This window comes from Neofelis nebulosa, chromosome 3, assembly GCF_028018385.1.
Source record: "Neofelis nebulosa isolate mNeoNeb1 chromosome 3, mNeoNeb1.pri, whole genome shotgun sequence".
Taxonomy (NCBI): domain Eukaryota; kingdom Metazoa; phylum Chordata; class Mammalia; order Carnivora; family Felidae; genus Neofelis; species Neofelis nebulosa.
The window spans coordinates 81,851,324-81,872,485 of record NC_080784.1 but is presented as its reverse complement, the minus strand read 5'-3'; the positions used below and the strand labels follow the sequence as shown (position 1 = coordinate 81,872,485).

The 21,162-nt window shown below is 34.8% G+C and overlaps 1 protein-coding gene across 10 annotated transcripts in view; it reads right to left on the bottom strand.

Moving 5' to 3' along the window:
- Nucleotides 1-21,162, bottom strand: part of TTC29 (tetratricopeptide repeat domain 29) — a 668,675-nt gene that overhangs the window by 82,179 nt on the left and 565,334 nt on the right. For all 10 annotated transcript variants that reach the window (XM_058721224.1, XM_058721230.1, XM_058721227.1 and 7 more), the window contains 2 exons: nt 12,206-12,329; nt 3,227-3,455 (listed from right to left, as the gene is read on the bottom strand). In XM_058721224.1, coding sequence (XP_058577207.1) covers nt 3,227-3,455; nt 12,206-12,329 — 353 coding nt within the window. The remainder of the gene's footprint in view (nt 1-3,226; nt 3,456-12,205; nt 12,330-21,162) is intronic.

The window sequence follows — 21,162 nt, the reverse complement described above, 5'->3', positions numbered from 1 at the left end:
AGGCGAGATGAATTAGCTTTTCATTAAAAAATAAATTTCATGATTGTAGACATAATAGTTCTAGTAGGAAAAATAAACTATATTCTGGAGAAATCAGTAGAAATTCATAGGCCCTTAATCCTTCCAGAGCCAACCAATTTCTGTTGCTTCAGGCTTGAATAATTTTATTGAATTGCAATAAATTTGAATTCCTTCTAAATTCCTAAATTTGGGAAGAGAATCTATTCTTATTATTTTACTACTGAAAAGGAAAGGAAAGATATGAAATTATTCCAACCATATCTAAGAGTATTAGAATGGTAGGAAGGTTCCTATATTTGCAGTGTTCCCTCCGAAAGGTACAAAGATGAGATATGATTGCTGGTGAATCACTGTTCTATTTTATCTAGAGACCTGAGTGCTCTCACTGCTCTATTCCCTTAGGGGGTCATGTTCCTCTGCTTAAAAGAATATTGCCTGCTCTGTGAGCTAATGATTTGTTTGGAGGATGTAAGTCTCAGAGGTGAAGAAAACTGCACAGCTTTTATAATATATCTCTCAAATCTTTGATCTACTTTTTTCCTGAATACATGGGACCCCTCAATAGCAAGATTAAAGATGTCTCTTCAGAGAAGAAAGGCAAAATTTGAAAACCTAAAAGCTGCTCAGATTTTCAAATAATATTTCTATATTTCTTCATTTTGTCAACATCGTACTTGGTGTTGTCCTGCATTCATGTGATAACCACACGGTAACCAAAATGCAGCTTTGGATTGTAGTTGTTTTGTTGTTGTTGTCATGGAACTATGACTCCTGTTTTAAAAAGTGGTTCATGCAAATAGTTCATGGCTAGGACACACATACTCATTTTGAATTCTATTTAATTTGACAAATATTTACTTGGTACCTAGCAGATGTTAGACATTGCCCCTTCTTTTGTAGGAAACACCAAAAATCAGAATCTGTTTCCGAGACACTCCTACTTTCACTGGGCTGATAAGGCAATTACAGAAACAGCTGTGGTAGGATGCAGACTATGACAAATGAAAAGTGCTTGGAGAGAAATGAATGGCATTCAATGTGGGAACAGAGAGAAGAGACAAGAGTCCAGTAAGAGGGGGATCAGGGAAGATTTCAACATTTGAGAAGAACTTTGCAAGACCAGTGAGATTTCCTTGGATGGGGTTAGAGTTGGAAGTAAGGTGATAACAATGTATGTTGTGTGTATCTGGGGGGAAGAGGGGGAAGTAGGGGAAAGGAGGTGGTCAAAAAACGTTGAGAAGCTTGTACTTAATTTGTAGGCCGTAGGGATCCAATGAAGGTTTTGAAACAGAGCAAAGGTAGAATAATAAGGAGCTGTGGTTTAAGAAACATTTTTGAAGCAATGAGAAAGCATGTTTTAGTGTATTTTGAACTAAAATATGTCTATGTAAACAAGCAAGTATGTTGATAATGTCTACAGGTCTTATTTCCAAATAGAACTATCACTAAAAATGTTAAACATGCCAGTAATAGAAGAATTAACTTCTCATTTATATTTGAATCTGAAAGATTATTCTTCTTCACTTTTATAACGACATAGCTCATCCATGCATAGATTTCTAATCTCAGTCAAATGAATCAGGAAGGGGGTATACTTTTAGAGTGTTTCAGAGAATTTAATCTTCTCCATCATATGAATAGCTGAGTTTTTACTCTCTGAATAATATTTTGAAATGTGTTTTTTTTGTGTGTGTGCTTCCTAAGCCCTTTGGAACATACTTACCAAAAATGAGGATAAAATTTAAAAAGAATAGAAAAATAAATAGCTTTATAGAGTAAAGAAAAACAAAAGAGATCTTTGAAAAGCCCCAAAAGGACTGCAGCAAAAAGACACATGGCTCTGATCAGAGAACCTAGTTTTGAGGAGTATTTTCTTCCTGATTATTATTCTAATGGTTAGAGCTTGTCCAAGTAAATCTGAAGAAGTGAGTAGCCCAACCTATTCTCTACCAAACCTTTTATCAGAAGAAGTAATCTAATAGATAGATGGATCATATTTCCTCTGCTTTATCTCCTGGGCGGACAACATGAGGAGTAAAGGGAAGATAACTCAAAACTACAGAACAAGCTCTCAAATATATGACAACACAACATACTGAAGTGAGCAAAATATTATTGAAAAGTGGTTAGTTAATAGTTAACTGTAAATATTTGTTGGACACTTGAGGACATTGAAATTCAACAAGCCATCTGTTTTTTAAGACTTCATCGTGTACATATATTTGGAATGAGACCTTTACTTATTTCATAACAAGAGGACAGACAGTGGTAAGTGGTATTCTACTAATATACAAGAAGCAATAAAATTCCTTTGTGCTCAATTTACTATTATTTACTATTTATTCTATGGAGAAAATAAATACCAAAGAGCTTATTGTTTCATCTAAATGACCTAAGGGAAAGAAAAGAGTTCCAAGCAGGAGAGGCTTCTTTACATAACAGAATTTTGTCTACTATTCTATTTGAGTTATCCCCAAGCATCCCCAAAATATTTTGCTTGAAAAAGTTTGATTTACTAACAATTATGCAGCCTAAAGGTCTGTCATAGGCAGTACTGTTAAAAATTTTTAAAAATTCGATTCTGAAGTTCTTAACTGAGGACTCGAGCTAAGTCCGGCTGACACATAAAAGTGACCTTCACATCCCCTTCAGTTATTTGTTTTTAATTGACTATTTTGACAAATTGTTACAAGAAAAAGTCTATAAGAAAAGACGTGGAGTTGAAAGAAATTAATACTAAATTTTTCTAAATTAATATTCTAACTTGAATTGATCAAATACAGGAAAATTTACTACCATTGGTAAAGTAAGAGTATAGCACCAATTGCATTAATACTGCTTAGTATCTGTGAACTAGCATCCGTGACTTTTCTTATCAATAAGGTACAACACTGACCACGTTTTAAAAAACACAAACTTATATCACATTCCTTACAACTGATCAGTGCATATTGTTGAGTACTTGAGACAACTGAAAAAAAACAAACAAAAACCAAACGGCATGAAAATGGTGATTTGTCGCGTTTAATCATTACCACTATTTCCTGTTTTCCTTATCATCAAAGGTACATACAGTACAGCATGAAGGCACATCCGATATTCATGTGGTAAAAAAAAATTAAAGTTACCAATAAAATAAAAACCACCAATGCAGCCATCAAGAATGACACAAAAACTAAAGTGTTTTCAAAAAGCAAAGTCTTACCGATAATCGGATGTGGTGCAATACTGCTTCTATTCTCCTTCCACGACAGCAGGTAGTCAAGGCTGGTGAGATCTTCAGACTCGATATAATTGTTTATGGTCAGCATTATCTGATGAGCTTTTGCTATCCCATAGTGAACTTTTGTCTCATCCACGTGACGCATGTTCCTTAGCTCTGCTGTTGTGTCAAAAGCTTGTTGAAAGTATTCAGAAGCTTTGTTGTAGTATCCCTAAAAATGTAAGAGAAATCATTTTTTCTTAATTTTTATTCCATCACTCCACATGTCTACTCACCTTGGCATGTACCACACTGGTGTATCCACATGTGGTATTCATCTTTTAGAAGAAAGAGAGGGCAAGTGGGGTCTCTATTAGAATAAGTTTCACTTATTTGTTTGTTTTTGTTTGGAATAAGGTTCTTTTAAAAAGTTGTGATTACTAACCATACAATATCTTGAAGCTAAGACAGTAAAAAGTTTTATCTACCAAGTTGAACTATATGCAACTTAAGTGTTTTTGGATTAAAAATGGTCAAATATTAGCATTTTCATATGGTTCAACCTAATACATTGTAGCAAAAAGAAGTCTGGGAAAGAGGGATCTGATTCACATTGATTTGGATGTAAGTTTCTTACTTGTAGCATTGGATTTACTTAATGAGGTATTTTAAACCAGATTTTGTCTTCAGTCATAGCAAGAGATCATTTTCAGCCAATCTATTTAATCAGTGGCCAGTGAAAATAGGTGTATTTATCTGCTGATTTGGTTGTTGCTCTGGTTTTACCCATGTATTTATGTCATTCTTGACTGTGGACATAGGATGTATTCAAGATTTCTAAAAATTATGAACTTGATGGCACTAGCACAACTCAAGATCATTTAAATGTTTACCTCTTAAGTCATTTGCAACATTTCATTGCAAAATTCAAGGTGGTGTTTTGTTTTTTGGTTTCTTGTGTGGGTTTTGGTTGTACTCTCTTATCCTCCTAAAAGCTATTGTCTACAAATAAACAGTATTTATCAAGCTCTTTCAAAGTGTCAGGGCCAGGGCTAAATTCTTCATGTGTATTAGGTCACTAACTTTCATAAGCCATTCTGTGAGGAAATATTATTCTTATTCTACAAGTAATTAAATTGAGCCTCAGTAAAGAGACTATCTTCTGCCAACCTCCAATCTAGTAAAAATCTTTGCAAAAAAGTTTTCCTCAGTGGAGGATATCATTTTTAGGATTGAGCTATACTTTTAAGACTCTAGGGAACAAAATTTCCCTTCTTCACCCTCTCCTCTCCTCTCCTCTCCTCCCCCTTCAACGCTCTCCTCTCCTCTCCCTTTCCCTTTGGCCCTCCCCACTTTTCTCTTCTCCTTCCTCTCTTCTTTCTCATATACACATAAACATGTATGTATACACTTTTAAGAAGCCCTTACAAGAGAGAATATCTTATTACAGGTTTTCAAATGATTTTATCACAACATTTTATGAAGGAACTGGTAATACAAACACCATAGAAAAAGCCTTATACCATACACTGGACGCGGCATAGTCAACTCCATGCATCTCTGCATGATCATGGCCTTCAGACAGCAAACTGAATACAGAAGTTGCTAGCAAGGTGAGGAGGGGCAGAAATAGGGCTTGTGTGACAGTTATGTTACCCACATAAGCAATACATATAACGTTGTGTTATAGACCCACAAGGACAAGTTAGTGAATTCTACTCAAATGGCTCATTCCAATTAAATTTGTTGCTTTAAACACAGCCCCTCTGTATTTTATCAATAGTGATTTTTGTTTGTTGAAGTGAACAATTCTTTCTTTTATTTCAAAGTGTATAACATAGAATTTATAGGAGAATAAGATTACTTAATTAGAAAAAATAAAATTGTATCAAAGCTATTTGTATGACAAGCAAATTATGATTGAGAAACAATACAAATATTGAAGATGAAAATAAAACTAGTTAAAATTTTGGAATGTTTTGCTAGACGTCAAAGATATAGGACAAAATAGGTGAACATATGTGACTAGACCAAATATTTCTATTTTTAAAAACAGAGAAGTATAAGTACCTAAGTTCTAGTTATATTTCTGAGCATTAGGCTATTTATCATTTTAGATGAAAGTCTTAGGAAAATTAGGGCCATAAGTAAATGGACTTATATTTAAATTTCCAGAATTACCTTATATATTTTTATATTAGAATGAACTTACTCATTCATCTGGCAACTATTACTTATCAAGCTCCGTGACAAGCAGTGGGGATTTAGCAGTTAACAGAATTTACTATGGCTAAAACCTACATTAGATCTTTTTTAACAAGTATTTCCCCCCTATAATAGGACCATTATAATTATTCATAATTATTTAATTATAATTATAATTACATATAGTTATTCTTCCCTCAAATTGAGCCTAGTAGTCAATCTTTTGATACACACACAACTGCCATAAAACTGGTATCGACCTAAATTTCTCTAGTTTAAAATACTATTAAGGAAATACATTAATTCTTTTCAGATGCAAGCATTTTTATACATACCATTTTGGAATGAGATTTCACTAATGTGTACTGCATTTCTAGATTTTCAATTCTGAAAGAGTTGAATATCTAAATTTAATCTCTTCTTTAAAGGTTCTGTCCAATGTTCTATAGTTCACTTCTGTTATCAGTTAATCCTTATCCTATTATAAAATTCATAAGATTCCGGTAATTAATCTTGACAACCTTAAATATGAATTGAAAATACATAAGTTAATTTATGCATTTCATGAATGCATCTTATTGGAAAAGAGAACTTTGTTTAATGTTATAAATATCATTGATAAGCATTTGGTGGACAATTTCAGGACAGGACCTTGATGACATCGTAGGCCTTAAAACAAATCTTGCATTATTGCAACATAATATAGAATTTTCATGCATTATTCTAATTCTTACCTGATCCTTCTTAGTGTGTCTAAAATGCCTCTCTATCCAATGAGCAAGCTCAAAAATAAAGGAGCATTTTCCCAGTACTAAGGAAAAATCAGTTTTTGCACATTTTCTCTACTATTTGAGTTTGGAACTATCATTGTTTTAACCACATGATTATTATCTGATCTTATTAGGGAATGAGCAATCTCATAAAGAGTCTATGAGTTATTTTCCCTAAAGCATTCTCATTTGACTACGTTATATTAGTTATACGTTCCCATCAAAACATCACAACAGGAGGGTGGGATTGGTGGCCCATCTTCCATGATTATATAGTAAAGGGTAAATTAATTAGGATAAATGATCTTTTAAAGATGTGATGTTTTAAAGATTATATAATTACAACTATAATTATAATAACACTATCATCACTAGAGAAAACAGTTAATTCTAATATTTTTCCAAATACAGTTTTGTATTATAATTGTGGTCTTATATTATTTCTTGGAAATGATTATAAAGAATACAATTAGAATACATTGCATGAATAATATGAAGCCAAAAGACAGATGATGAAGGCAGTATGTAGAAGGCCTTAAAAGCAGACTGACAAGTACCAGCAATGTTAGATTTGCTTCTGAAGACTCACTACAACTTTTCAGAATTATTGTACACAAATGAAATAGAGGTTTGCAATTCCTAAAGTGAGACAATCCTATTCTTCCTTAAGAGGTATAATTAGTTACAAATTTATTGATTGATTCAATGAATTCACATCTTTTTGCTCACCAACTCTGTGCCAGGTTCTGTTTTAGGATCTGGAACAAAATAATAAACACGGCAGATATGGTTCTTATTCTCATTAAGCTTCTATTCTAGCCAAATTAAAGAACAATAAGAAACTATCATAAATAAGAAAACTATGAGATAAAGTCTATGTGGAATATTACAGTAATGTTAAAGAGTGACCTGGTGGCTGCTGTTTTTCATATAATTTTCATTTTGGCATGCAGCTTTCAGGACTTCAATGAAAAGAAATGGGAGATTTCGGATATTTTGGTAAGTGGTAGAAAAAAATGTTTTCAACCAAACAGGTACTTTTATTGATTGAACTTTTTGACTTCTTTCTCAATTGCCTTGGAAAGCTCCATAGAATTTAGTGGATTAGATTTCATCATTTTATTTTATTAAAAAATTTTTAATGTTTATTTATTTTTGAAAGAGACAGAGAGACAGAGCATGAGCAGGGGAGAGGTTGGGTGTAGAGAGAAAGGGAAACACAGAATCTGAAGGAGGTTCTGGGCTCCAAGCTGTCAACACATAGCCCAGACACAGGGCTCAGACTCACAAATTGTGAGATCATGACTTGAGCCAAAGTTGTTTGCCTAACCAACTGAGTCACCCAGGCACCCCAAGATTTTTATCATTTTTAGATTAAGAAAATGTGTTTGAGGACTCAAATTAGAAAAACGGTAGCTGTGATTAAACAGTGTTCCATATGAATAACAATAACGCCATCTTAAATTACAAAATACAAGTACCTTTTCAAAGTACTTTCGTACAGTTTTGGGTATATAACAATGATTAAATATTTGTATATATTACTAAATGATCACCACAATAAGTTGAGTTAATATCACCTCACATGGTTACGCATTTTTTTTTGTAATGGGAACATTTAAGATCTACTCTTAGCAAATTTCAAATATATAATATAATGTTATTAACTGTAGGTACCATGCTGTACATTACATCCCCAAGATTTACTTATTTTATAACTGGAAGTTTGTACCTTCAAACGACCTTCACCCATGTGGCTATTTTTATTGGGTTGCCAAGGGAAGGCCTCTCTGAAGATATGACATTTGACTGAGATATGATGACAAGACATCAGCAATATGAAGTTCAGATTAGAGAGCATTCCATAGGGCATTCCAGCTAAAGCAGATGTCGTAAGGCAGGAACAAGCTCTGTATGTTTAAAGGACTTCACTAAGCCCATGCGGCTGTGGTGGAGTAGATGAGGAGAGTGGGAAGAAATAAAGTCAGAGGTGGGGTAGGGGAGCGTACATCTCACATAGAATATTTCAGATTGGGGTGAAGATTTATATTTATGTTCTAAGAAGAATGGGAAGTAATGGAGGCATTTTAACCACAGAAATAACATAATTTAATTTACATTTAAAAGGACTACTTGGGCCTCTGTGTGGAGACTTGATGATACGAGGGAGAAGCAGGGAATGGGCTTGAACTTAATTGTCATGCAGGAGACAGAATAGAGTGTCATAAACTGACAGGATGACAGGAGAAGACACAGAGAACAAGGTGGATCTGAGATACGTTTTGGTGGCATAAAGGTCAGGGTTTGCTTCTGGATTAGATATAGATCAGAAAGGAGACAAGAATAAAAAAAATATCCAGATTTTTGGCTTGAGCAAGGGGGCTGATAGATAATGAAGCCATTTATTTAGACGTGGAAGACTGGGAGGAAGGAATCATGTTAAATTTGACATGTCTGTTAGACATCCAGGTGGAGATGCTAAGTAGCCAGTTAGAGTTACAAGTGTCCCAAAGAGAGATCAGGGATGGAGATACAAACTCGGGAGTCATCAGCATATGGATGCTATTTAAAGCCATGGACTTGGATGAGGTCAGATAAGGGGAGCTCACAGACTGAGAAGTCTGACTAGAAAATACCTGAATCATATTCTATCATAATTGAATACTAAGTTAATAGAGGAATAGAATTTAGAGGGGAAAATGATAAGTTCAGTTTTTAACAGTTTATATTTGAAGTGATCTAAGTGAAGATGTCAAGCAGACAGTAGGATATGAGTCTGAAGTTGCAGGGAGAGATCTGAGCTTGAGATATTAAGAAGCTAAGTGCTTTTGTGTACCCAGTATGTTCCAGGAACTCACCTAGGTACCATGTACATATTTTTACATTTCTAATCCTTAAATAGCTAGTCTTCAAGTCATCTTGTTCTTGACAATTAAAATATGAAAGAACTGAGGATCAAAGAATTCATGTGCCCAAGGTCACAGTTAATAAGTAGCTGAATTCAGATTCAGGGTCAGGTGGGCAAAAATCAGTGAGGTTCCTCTTCATCCTGCTAGTTTCCTTCATGGAAAAGTGTAGTAGATAGCATGTGATGCACAATAGTTTATGAAATTGCTCAGGTATATCATTGAAATAAAGGCATTTAATATAATTAGGAAATATCCATAAGCTGAAAACAGAGACATGAAATAATTCTTTGTCATTTCCCCCAGGAAATGTTATTTTCCTAGTCATTCCTTGTCATTTCTCTAGTTCCCTTTGTAGAACTAGAAGGAAATTCAGGACGTCATCAAGGCTATCCTCTTGTTTCAAAAAGATGAGAAGGAAAAATAACTATATTTAGTTCTAATAAACCCACTTTCTTATATGTTTTCAAATCATACTCTTGGTAATGATTTAACAATACAGATTCAGCCTGAGAACTTATCAGTAGATTTTCTGACTTGAGGAAGTATCTGTGAAGAATCACAGTAATGCAAAATAATTGAGTACAACATTAACAATTTTAGTAACAAAGCAAGTTTTGTTCAGAAGTCTGTCATGCCATTAAACTGTTATACTATTGTGTACTTAATATCATACTATTTTTCAGTGACCATTTATTACATTAAAATGTAAGTAATCATTAAGGTGCATGAACCAACTTGTATATTTGAAGGCATGCATACTTGAAGATAGCATGAATACCTGGAATCCTCCAAATTTTATATTAGAATTGGGATAAACTGGGGATAAACTGGTAGGAAAATTAACTTTTGGTAGTTGACACAACCTTTGGACATTATTCATGTTTCTTGCCTTTAAGATATTAGACTCTTCTTTAAGAATTAAAAACCAGAGAATATGATGAGATACAAACTCTTGGCCAAAAAGCTTAAAAATGCAAATATAAAAATTACCTCTTAGAAAGGTTTATTGTTTCGTTTTCCTTATGCTTTCTGCAATTAGGAAAATATAGGCAGATGCTTAGTATTTGTGCCATACCAAAACACTGAGTTCTGAGTATTGTTTGGTAGAAGAGTAAAGTAATTTGCATTTTTTGCATTTCTTTTTTTAAAGAACAACCCTGTTAAAAAGTAAGACTATGTATAATTAGGAATACCAATTCTGCTACTACAGCATGAGCTCCCACTAGGCTGTCAGCCTTGCAAGGGCATAAGCCTTGTCTGTTTTTCACCACAGTATCCTGAAAAGTAAACAAAAGCACGTACAAGATCCAGGAGAGAGGAGTCACCAGAGTAGCGTAGTGCCACAGAGATGGGGCAGCAGAATGGGGACACAGTGGAGAGAAAGACCTGGGGGAACACCTGGGGAGGCACAAAGAAACAGGGGAAACGAAGTGGGGGGGAGATCAGAGAGAGAGGACCACTGAGTTGAGAGCAAGACCAGAACGACAGGGGCAGGAGAGAAGGGCAAGGTGTGTAGGGGAGGAGGAAAGAAGGTAGAGGGTGAGAGTCAAGAGAAAAAGGCGGGTTTAAAGATAGTGAGTAATAGGAGAGAGAGGAAGCAAATGAACCAGGGCTAGCAAGAGAGAGGGGTGTACAAAGAAATCAGGTTCCCTGTTTGAAAGCGTGTTTCCCATAGCAGGGACTAAAGACAGTAGTTTCATTCATTCAAATTAATTTCAAACTCTATTTCCTTAAAAAAAAAAGCCTAAATAATTCTGAAATCATCAAAGTAAATTATATGGCAAATAAAAGACGGTAGCGGTGAAGAGTATAGGTTTGAATACCACTGCCACCTAGAAACACGGAGACCTGGGGTAGGTTATTTAAACCCTCTGAGCCTTGGGAAAAGGGGAATTGTATGATACCACATGAAGGTGTAGAGAGTAATAATGGCTTATATAGCTGGCACTGGCTTCCCCTGCCAGATGCTATTCTAATTGCTTTACATTTATTAACTCAGTACTCACTGCAACCTTACGAGGTGAGAAAATTGAGGCACCTAGAGGTAAGTAACTTGTCCTAGGTCACAGATCTTATAAGTGAAAGAACTAGGCTTTTAACCAGTTTGGTCTCAGAATTAGTGCTTTTAATCACGACATAAACAACCTCTCAAAAAAATTAAGAAAAGGTGTATAAACATTAAGAATGAATGAAACTACCCTCAAAAATGATAGATCCTATTCATTATCAAAACAGCAATTATAACTAGAGAAAAAAGCCTCTTTTATACTGTTTCTTAAAGAAAAATCTAGTTAATAAAATACAAAGTCATGAGAACATAAATCAAAAGATCAATGCATTATGACCAATGCATTATACTAGTAATGACCTCTTGAATAGGATACTTTTAATTTTAGACTTTCTCTTGTTTCTCTTTTCTTTCACATAACCAATCTGATGCTAGAATTCCATATTTCCTTCAGAATTACTCTTGGGATTGTGCTTTCTTCTCCTGAAGGACCTAGGAGGGGCATCACAGCTGGATTAATAAAATGAGAATTTGGAGCAAGGAGATGAATGTTAGTGTCAGTAGATAAAAGCCAACCGTTATAATGATATTCTTTGAATTGAAATGTTTTAATTGCTCTTCAAATCCAAAACCACTTAGAATCTTCACTGGCTGTGAAGATATGAATCACTTTTAGCAGCTTGTGGTGACTGTGCCCAAGATGGCTCTCAGGTCCTAGAAGAAGAGGAAGGAACTGTCTTGTGCATTAACTAGGCCCTGTAGTCCTGAGGTCATTCTGCATAACATATTATGGGAAGGGGAGAGTCAAATGGGAATAGAATTTTAAAACTCTGCAAATTTCTACCTGTACGAAAGAAACAGGGGCGCCTGGGTAGCTCAATTGGTTAAGTGTCTAACTTTGGCTCAGGTCACGATCTCTGGTTGGTGAGTTCGAGCCTCACATTGGTATGTCTATTGTCAGCACAGAGTCCGCTTCATATCCTCTGTCCTTCCTCTCTCTCTGCTCCACTCCCCGCTCATGCACGCGCATGCTCTCTCTCTCTCAACTACTACTACTACTACTACTAATAATAAAGAAACACATACTCACTTTTTCATTATAGATGTCCCCAAGCATTGTACTTGCTCTCACGACATCTAGGCTTTGAAAATTATTTCTTGCAATTTCCACAACTTTTTTCAAGTATTTAATTGCTTCTGGCATCTTTCCTTGGCTAGAATAAATAAAATAGGAAACTATTGGAGAATCATCTCATTTAACATCACACTAAAGAGAAAATATTTTGTGTCTCTGATTTAGAAAGTGCAAGATGATTCAGGATAAAAAAGTCTGAAGTACAAAATTAAAAAATACATGGCCTGTCTTTGTTGGAGTATACAGTGAGTTAAAACTTAAACCTTTAAACTTTCAAGTGTTGCTGGTGGGATTGTAAAATGGTGCACCTGCTTTGAAAAACAGGTTGGCAGGTCCTCAAAAATTTTATTATACAGTTACCCTATGATCCAGCAATTTCACTCCTATGTGTATACCCAAAAGAAATAAAATATATGTCCACACAAAAACTTGTACACAAATGTTCATAGCAGCATTATTTATAGTAGCCAAAAAGTGGAAACAACCTAAAGGTCTATCAATTGAATGGATAAGCAAAATGTGGTATATCCATACAATGGAATATTTTTCTGCCATAGGAAGGAATGAAGTAGTTTAGTGACACATGCCATAACATGGATCACCCTTGAAAACATTTTAGTGAAAGAAGCCAGTCACAAAAAATACAGTGTATGATTCCATTTACATAAAATGCCCAGAACAGGAAAATCCAAAGAAACAGAAAGTAGGTTAGTGGTTACCAGAGGCTGGTGAGAAGGGGAATATAGATAGTGGCTGCTAAGGGATATGGGGTTGCTTTTTGGACTGGCAACCATGATCTGAATTAAATTGTGGTGATAGTTGTACAACTCTGTGAATATATTAAAACCTACTGAATTGTAGACTTTAAAGGGTGAATATGGTATATGAATTATATCTCAATAAAGCTATCATTAAACAAAAAGATAAAACCTTTGGGGCGCCTGGGTGGCGCAGTCGGTTAAGCGTCCGACTTCGGCCAGGTCACGATCTCCCGCTCCGTGAGTTCGAGCCCCGCGTCGGGCTCTGGGCCGATGGCTCGGAGCCTGGAGCCTGTTTCCGATTCTGTGTCTCCCTCTCTCTCTGCCCCTCCCCCGTTCATGCTCTGTCTCTCTCTGTCCCAAAAATAAATAAAAAACGTTGAAAAAAAAAATTTAAAAAAAAAAAAAAAAGATAAAACCTTTGAAAACATTGAGACTTTCCATACTACTTTGTAAATGAAGCCAGTCCTTTATGGGGAGGCAATACCTACTGGAGGCATTAGAACAAATATGATGAAAACGGAGTATTCAGAACTCCCTCAACCAGGACTCTAAAGAATGAAAGATAGAGACAGACCCAGTTGGAAGGGCCGGGCTTCTGAAAGGCATGGTACAATCATGGGCAAACTGCAAGCATTTTTATAAGTAAGAAATGAGATTTCATTGTGATATACCACTGGGATTTTGGAGACTATTACAGCAACTCAAATTACCAAAACTAACTAAAACAAGTTTGGATTTTTTTTTCTTTCATAAAGAATTGAAAAATGATTTAAAGATCATTTAAAATCATCATATTAAGGATTTCAATGAATTATATTAAGAAACCCTTATTATATGAATTCTGCTCTAATTTTACAAATCTAAGTCCCAAATGATCATCAGTTTTTCATGATCTGAATACCACTTCAAGGATATATAACAATCTTAGTTTTATATGAGTAAGAGCTAAACATAAAGGAGAGAGAAGAGTGGAAAGACTCTAAAAATCTCTCTAAAGGAGATAATTATTTGAAATTTGAAAGCCAATCTAAGGAGACAAGCTCTTTTAGGAGCCAGTGGTAGTGATGTCCTATGTGAAGAATGCTTGGGGGCCCATTGAGAGAGGTACCTTCTCATAAGGGTGAATGAGATCTAAGAACTAAGATAAAAAATATTTGAGCAACCAAAGAGATAGTAATTTTTGAAAACATCTATATCCAAGATATAATATGCTGTGACTGATTTTGTAGAGGTGATTGAAGCCGAAGTCCAGCTCAAGGGACATTGAACTGCCATTTCAGGGACATGCCATTAAGAATTAAAATGCTATGGACAAAAGCAGGAAGTGATTTCAAATAATGGCTCCAAATTAAGTATGCTGAAGAAATTCAGTATCTGCTGAATCTCTGGATTTTTTTTTTTTTGCCAATTCCTAACACAGAATAATGAATCTAAGATTATATGAAATTCTATTGTTAAATCATATCAGAACTATTGAAATTTTTTATTAATGTGACAACATCCAGAATTTAGAGACTTTATTTTATTTTAAAGTTTATTTATTTTTGAGAGAAAGAGAGTGCATGCATGAGCAGGGGAAAGGCACAGAGAAAGGGAGATAGGAGACAGAGAATCCCAAGCAGGCTCAGTGCTGTCAGTGCAGTGCCCCATGCAGGGCTCAAACTCATGAACTGCAAGATCATGACCTGAGCCAAAATCAAGAGTCAGGTGCTTAACTGACTGAGCCACCCAGGTACCCCCAGAATTTAGAGATTTTAAAATAACAGAAAACCTATAATTGTGTTCCTCAATTAAGTATAATAAAAGAAAAACTCTTACTTCTGAATGTTTCTGAATCCCTAGAATCTCCTTTTGCAGCTCCCAGTGAACATCTATGCCATGACTCAATAATTAATAAGACGAAATTCTGAAATGTAGAGGTTGTTTTGCTCCTTGTATGGGCATTTCTCAGTTTAGACTTCAAGAATTTACTCATAGCAGCTCTGGATAGTATGATAATGAATGTGGCATATACAGAAATTTTGCCACAAACTTTTAAATTATTGCCGTTAAAGAAAAATTTAGCAATATTTCATTGATTCTAAAACACACATTTTCCCATGCTCTAACATTTCTGAAATCAAGATGTCTTACAACAGGTAGGCATCTAATAATCACTGTCAGATCAGTAGCAGTCAGGCCATAGTTGGTGCTGTAGAATGGACTAGGCTTATATTCCTGGACATGACCCAACAATTGCAATGCCTTGATCCTTCTATGAACAACTATTTTAGATAATTTCAGACAGGAATCTGAGGACTGGTTGTTTTCTAAAACACCTTTCTGAAATCTTCTAAAAGTCAAGAAAGTGCTAACTTCAAAATGGGCAAAATGAATGTCCATGACTTGGAAAAAATTACTGGAGCTGATACTGGAACATTATTTTTAAAAAGGCTAGAGTACCAATGTTCTTGATGACACAAAAGATGATATGTTTGGGAAAAAAATAATGACAGTTCTGATTTAAAAGTGATTCAGAAAAATTGGACTTGGAACAGAAAGATGTTTGAGGAGTGTAATAAATTTGTTTTGTTTGTATTTTTCCATGAATGCTTAAGATTAATGATAAAAATGTCTGCATGTGAGACTAAAATAGCTCTTTTATTAAGTATAAAATAAAAATTCTAAGCATGAGTGGTATGTTACAGTTTAGTTAGAATATCTTTTTGGTAGTACATAAGGTGCATCTTCCAATAGAAACAATCTTATATTCAGTGAAATCTAAAAATAAAGCTACTTCAGTATAATGGACTAGGGTAGTTCATTGGCTAGTAAGTTCTTGCTTAAAATTTTCTAGGAAGTTTAGTTTCAAGTCTACAATGCGTTTCAACGCTTGTATACACTATGCAACGATCACCACCACAAGTCTAGTCACCATAAAAAAGTTACAAAAATGTTTTTTCTTTTGATGAGCACTTTTTTAAGAGTCACTCTTCCCTGGCAACCTTCAATATGCTCAGTACCATTGGTTATAGTCACCCTGATGCTCACCACATCCCCATGACTTATTCACTTCACAACTGGAAGTCTGTACCTCCTGACCCCATTCACCTATTACACCACCCCTGTTCCCCCTTCTCCCTGGCAACCACCAGTCTGCTTATTAGTTTCATTTTGTTTTATTTTATTCATTCATTTTGTTTTTCAGATTCTGCATTAGTGACAGTGTAAGTATTTATTTTTCTCTGCTGGACTTATTTCACTTAGCTTAATACTCTTAAAATCTATCCATGTTGTCACAAACGGCAAGGTTTTGTTCTTTTTTATGGTGGAGTAGAATTCCACCGTATACACTGTGTGTATATACTATATCTTATAGTATACTATAAGTATATATATATATATATACACTTAAGTATATATAAATATGTAAGTATATATATATACTTATATACATATAAGTATATGTATAAGTAGTATAAGTATACATATACATATAAGTATATGTATAAGTATAAAGTATACATATATACTTTATACTAAGTATAAATATATATAAGTATATATATATATATACTATAAGATATATACTATATCTTATTCCTTCATCCATTGATGGCCACTTAGGTTGTTTCCATGTCTCAGCAACTATAAATAATGCTACAGTGAGCACAGGGGTGCATATATCTTTTCAAGTTAGTGTTTTCATTTTCTTGAGATAAATATCTAGAAATAGAATAGATGGATCATACAGTAGTTCTACTTTCAATTTTTTTGAGGAACCTTCATACTGTTTTCCATAGTGGCTGCACCAATTTGTATTCCTACCAGCAGTGCACAAGGGTTCCCCTCTCCATGCCCTTGCCAACATTTGTTTCTTGTCTTTTTAATAATAGCCATTCTAACAGGTGTGAAGTGACACCTGATTGAGGTTCTGATTTGCATTTCTCTGATGATTAGTGATGCTGAGCATATTTTCATGGCCCTGTTGTCTATGTGTATGTCTTCTTTGGAAAAATGTCTATTCAGATCCTTTGCCCACTTCTTAACTAGATTGTTGTTTTTTTCTATTTTGAGTAATATGAGTTCTTTATATTTTGGACATTAACCTCTTTTCAGATATATGACTTGCAAATATTGTCTCTAATTCAGCAGATTGCCTTTACATTTTATTGATCATTTCCTTTGCTGTGCAGAAGAAACTTTTTAGTTTGATGTAGTCCCACTTATTTATCTTTGCTTTCATGCTTTTGTTTTTGGAGTCAGATCAAAACAACAACAACAACCCCACCAAGACATATGTCAAAGAGCTTACTACTTACCTCCTCAGAGTTTAATGATTTCAGGTCTTATATTGTCTTTAATTCATTTGGAGTTAATTTTTTGTGAATGGTAACTAGGTTCCGTCTTTTGCACATGGTTGTCCAGTTCTCCCACACCATTTATTAAAGAAACTGTCCTTTCCCCAATGTATATTCTTGACCTTTTGGTGTAAATTAATTGGTCATATATATATGGGTTTATTTCTGGACTCTATTTGGTTCTGTTGATCTATGTGTCTGTTTTTATGCCAATACCATACTGTTTTGATTATTATAGATTTATAATATAGTTTGAAATAAGGGAGCATAACTTTCTCATGATTGTTTTGACTATTCAGGGTCTTTTGTGGTTCAATATACATTTTAGGATTGTTCTATTCTATGGAAAATGCCATTAGGATTTTGACAGGGATTACACTACATCTGTAGATTGCTTTGGATAGTATGGACATTTTAACAATATTAATTTTTCCAATCCATGAACACAGAATATCTTTCCATTTATTTGTGTTTACTTCAGTTTATCAGTGTCTTATAGTTTTCAGTGTATGGGTCTTTCACCTCCTTGGTTAAATTTATTCTTAGGTATTTTATTCTTTTTGATGTCAGTGTAGATGGGATTATTTTCTTAATTACTCTTTCTGATAGATTGTTGTTCATGTATAGAAATGCAACAAATTTTTGTGTGTTGATTTTGTACCGAGAAAATTTACTGAATTCATTTATTCTAACAGTTTTTTGGTGCAGTCTTGAGGGTTTTCTATATATATAAAGTTATGTCGTCTGCAAATAGTGAGAGTTTTACCTCTTTTTCCAATTTGGAGAACTTTCTTTCTTTTTCTTGCCCAGTTTCTAGGACTTCTAACACTATGTTGAATAAAAGTGGTGAGAATGGGCATCCTTGTCTTTTTCCCCATTTTAGAGGAAAAGCTTCCAGATTTTCACCATTGAGTATAATATTAGCTGTGGGCTTCACATATAGTCTTTACTATGTTGAGGTTCATTCCCTCTATACTCACTTCCTTGGGAGTGTTATCTAAATGGATGTTGAATTTTGTCAGATGTTTTTTTCTGCCACTATTGAGATGATCATATGATTTTATCATTCATTTTGTTAATGTGGTGTATCACATTCACTTTTTTGATTTCTCGTTTAATTTCTCCTTTCATTGGGTCACTGGTTGTTCAGTAGCATGTTGTTTTATTGCTACACATTTGTGATTTTTCTGTTTTTTTTTTTTCCCTGTAATTGATTTCTGGTTTCATACCATTGTGGTCAGAAAAGATGCTTTATTTGATTTCAATCCTCTTAAATTTATTGAGACTTGTTTTGTACTCTAACACATGATCTGTTGTGAAGAATATTCCCTGTGCACTTGAGAAGAATGTGTATTCTGCTGCTTTTTATGGAATGTTCTGTATATATCTATTATGTCCAACTGGTCTAAAGTGTCATTTAAGGCTGATGTTTCCTTATTGATTTTCTGTCCGAATGATCTATCTATTGATGTAAGTGAGGCAATAAAGTCCCCTACTTTTGTTGTAGTGCTGTAAATTTCTCCCTTTTGGTCTGTTAATATTTGCTTTATATATTTAGGTGCATAAATATTTACAAATGTTATATCCTCTTGTTGGATTGACCCCTTTATCATTATATAATTCGTTCTTTGTCTTTTATTACAGTCTCTTTTAAGCCTATTTTGTAAGCATAACTACCCCAGCTTTCTTTTGCTTTCCATTTGTATGAAACATCTTTTTTATCCCTTCACTTTCAGTCTGTGTGTATCCTTACATCTAAAGTTAGTCTCTTGTAGACAACATGTAGGTGGGTCTTGTTTTGTTTTGTTTTGTTTTGTTTTGTTTTGTTTTTATCTGTTTTGTCACACTTTGTGTTTTGGTTGTATAAATTAGCCCATTTATATCTAAAGTAATCATTCATAGGTGTGTGTTTATTGCCATTTTGTTAACTGTTTTCTGGCTGCTTTGTAATTCCTCTGTGTTCCTGTCTTTTTCTCTTGATCTCTTCCCTTATGGTTTGATGACTTTCTTTAGTGTTATTCTTAGATTCCTTTCTTATTATCTTTTGTGTATTTACTATTGGTTTTTGCTTTGTGGTTACCATGAGGGGCATATATAATAGCCTGTGTATATAACAGCTTGTTTTAAGTTGATGGCAACTAAAACTAAAACTAAAACTACACTTTCCTCCCCCCCCATGTCTAATGTTTTTGATGTCACATTTTACATCTTTTTATTTTTGCATTCTTAAGAGATTATTGTAGTTATTTTAACTAGTATTGTCTTTTTTTAGAGATAGAGAATGAGAGAGACCACAGGGAAGGGGCAGAGAGAGATGGGGAGAAAGAATCCCAAGTAGGCTCCATGGTGAGCATGGGGCTCGATCCCATGACTGTGAGATCATGACTTGAACCAAAATCAAGGGGCGCCTGGGTGGCACAGTCGGTTAAGCGTCCGACTTCAGCCAGGTCACGATCTCGCGGCCCGTGAGTTCGAGCCCCGCGTCAGGCTCTGGGCTGATGGCTCGGAGCCTGGAGCCTGTTTCCGATTCTGTGTCTCCCTCTCTCTCTGCCCCTCCCCCGTTCATGCTCTGTCTCTCTCTGTCCCAAAAAGTAAATAAAAAACGTTGAAAAAAAAAAAAATTAAAAAAAAAAAAAAAAAACAACAAAATCAAGAGTCAGATCCTTAGGCACCCCTTAACTAGTTTTGTCTTTTAAAATTTTTAACATTTATTTATTATTGAGAGACAGAGAGAAACAGAGCATGAGCATGGGAGGGACAGAGAGAGGGGAGACACAGAATCCAAAGCAGGCTCCAGGCTCTGAGCTGTCAGCACAGAGCCCAACACGGGGCTCGAACCCACAAACCACAAGATCATGACCTGAGTTGAAGTTGGATGCTTAACCGACTAAGCCACCCAGGCCCCTAGTTTTGTCTTTTAACTTTTATATGAGTTTTATCAGTGACTAACTCATTACCTTTACTACATATTTACCTTTACCAGTGAGATTTATACTTTAATATGTTCACTTGTTACTAATTAATGCCTTTTTTTCAGGTTAAATTAGTCCCTTTAACATTTCTAGTAAAGCCAGTTTATGATAGTGAATTTCTCTAGCTTTTGCTTGTCTGGAAAATTTTTGATCTCTCCTTCAATTCAGAATTATAACCTTGCTGGGTGAAGCATTTTTGGCCGGAACTTTTTCCCTTTCAGCACAATTGAATATATTGTTTGCCTCCCTTCTCAGCTGCAAAGTTTCTGCTGAAAAATCTACTGGTAGTCTTTTGGGGTTTCTCTTGTTTCTCAAGTTGAAAAAACAACTTGTTTTTCTCTTACTCCTTTTAAAATTTTTTCTTTACCTTTTGATATTTCAATTATGTGTCTTGGTGTGAATTTTTTTGGTATCATCTTATTTGAATCTGTCTAGGATTCCTGGATATAGATGTCTGTTTTTTCCCCATGTTAGGTAAGTTTTCGGCAGTTATTTCTTCAAATGAGTTTTCTCCCACTTTATCTCTCTCTTCTCCTTTTGGGACTCTTACATTATAACTGTTATTCTGTTTGTTGTTGTCTCAATGGTCTTCTAAGCTATCTTTTACTTTTGAAAATTCTTCCTTCTTTTTGCTGCTCTATTTGGGTGAGTTCTACTGCCCTGTCTTCTAGATCACTTATCCTTTCCTCTGCTTCATCTAGTCTGATGCTGAACCACTCTAGTTTATTTTACACTTCAGTTATTGTATTCTTTGGCCCTGTGACTTTTGTTTCCTCCTGTGCTTTCTTGTATTTTCTATCTCTTTGTGAAGTTTCCCACTGTGTTCATCCATTCTTCTC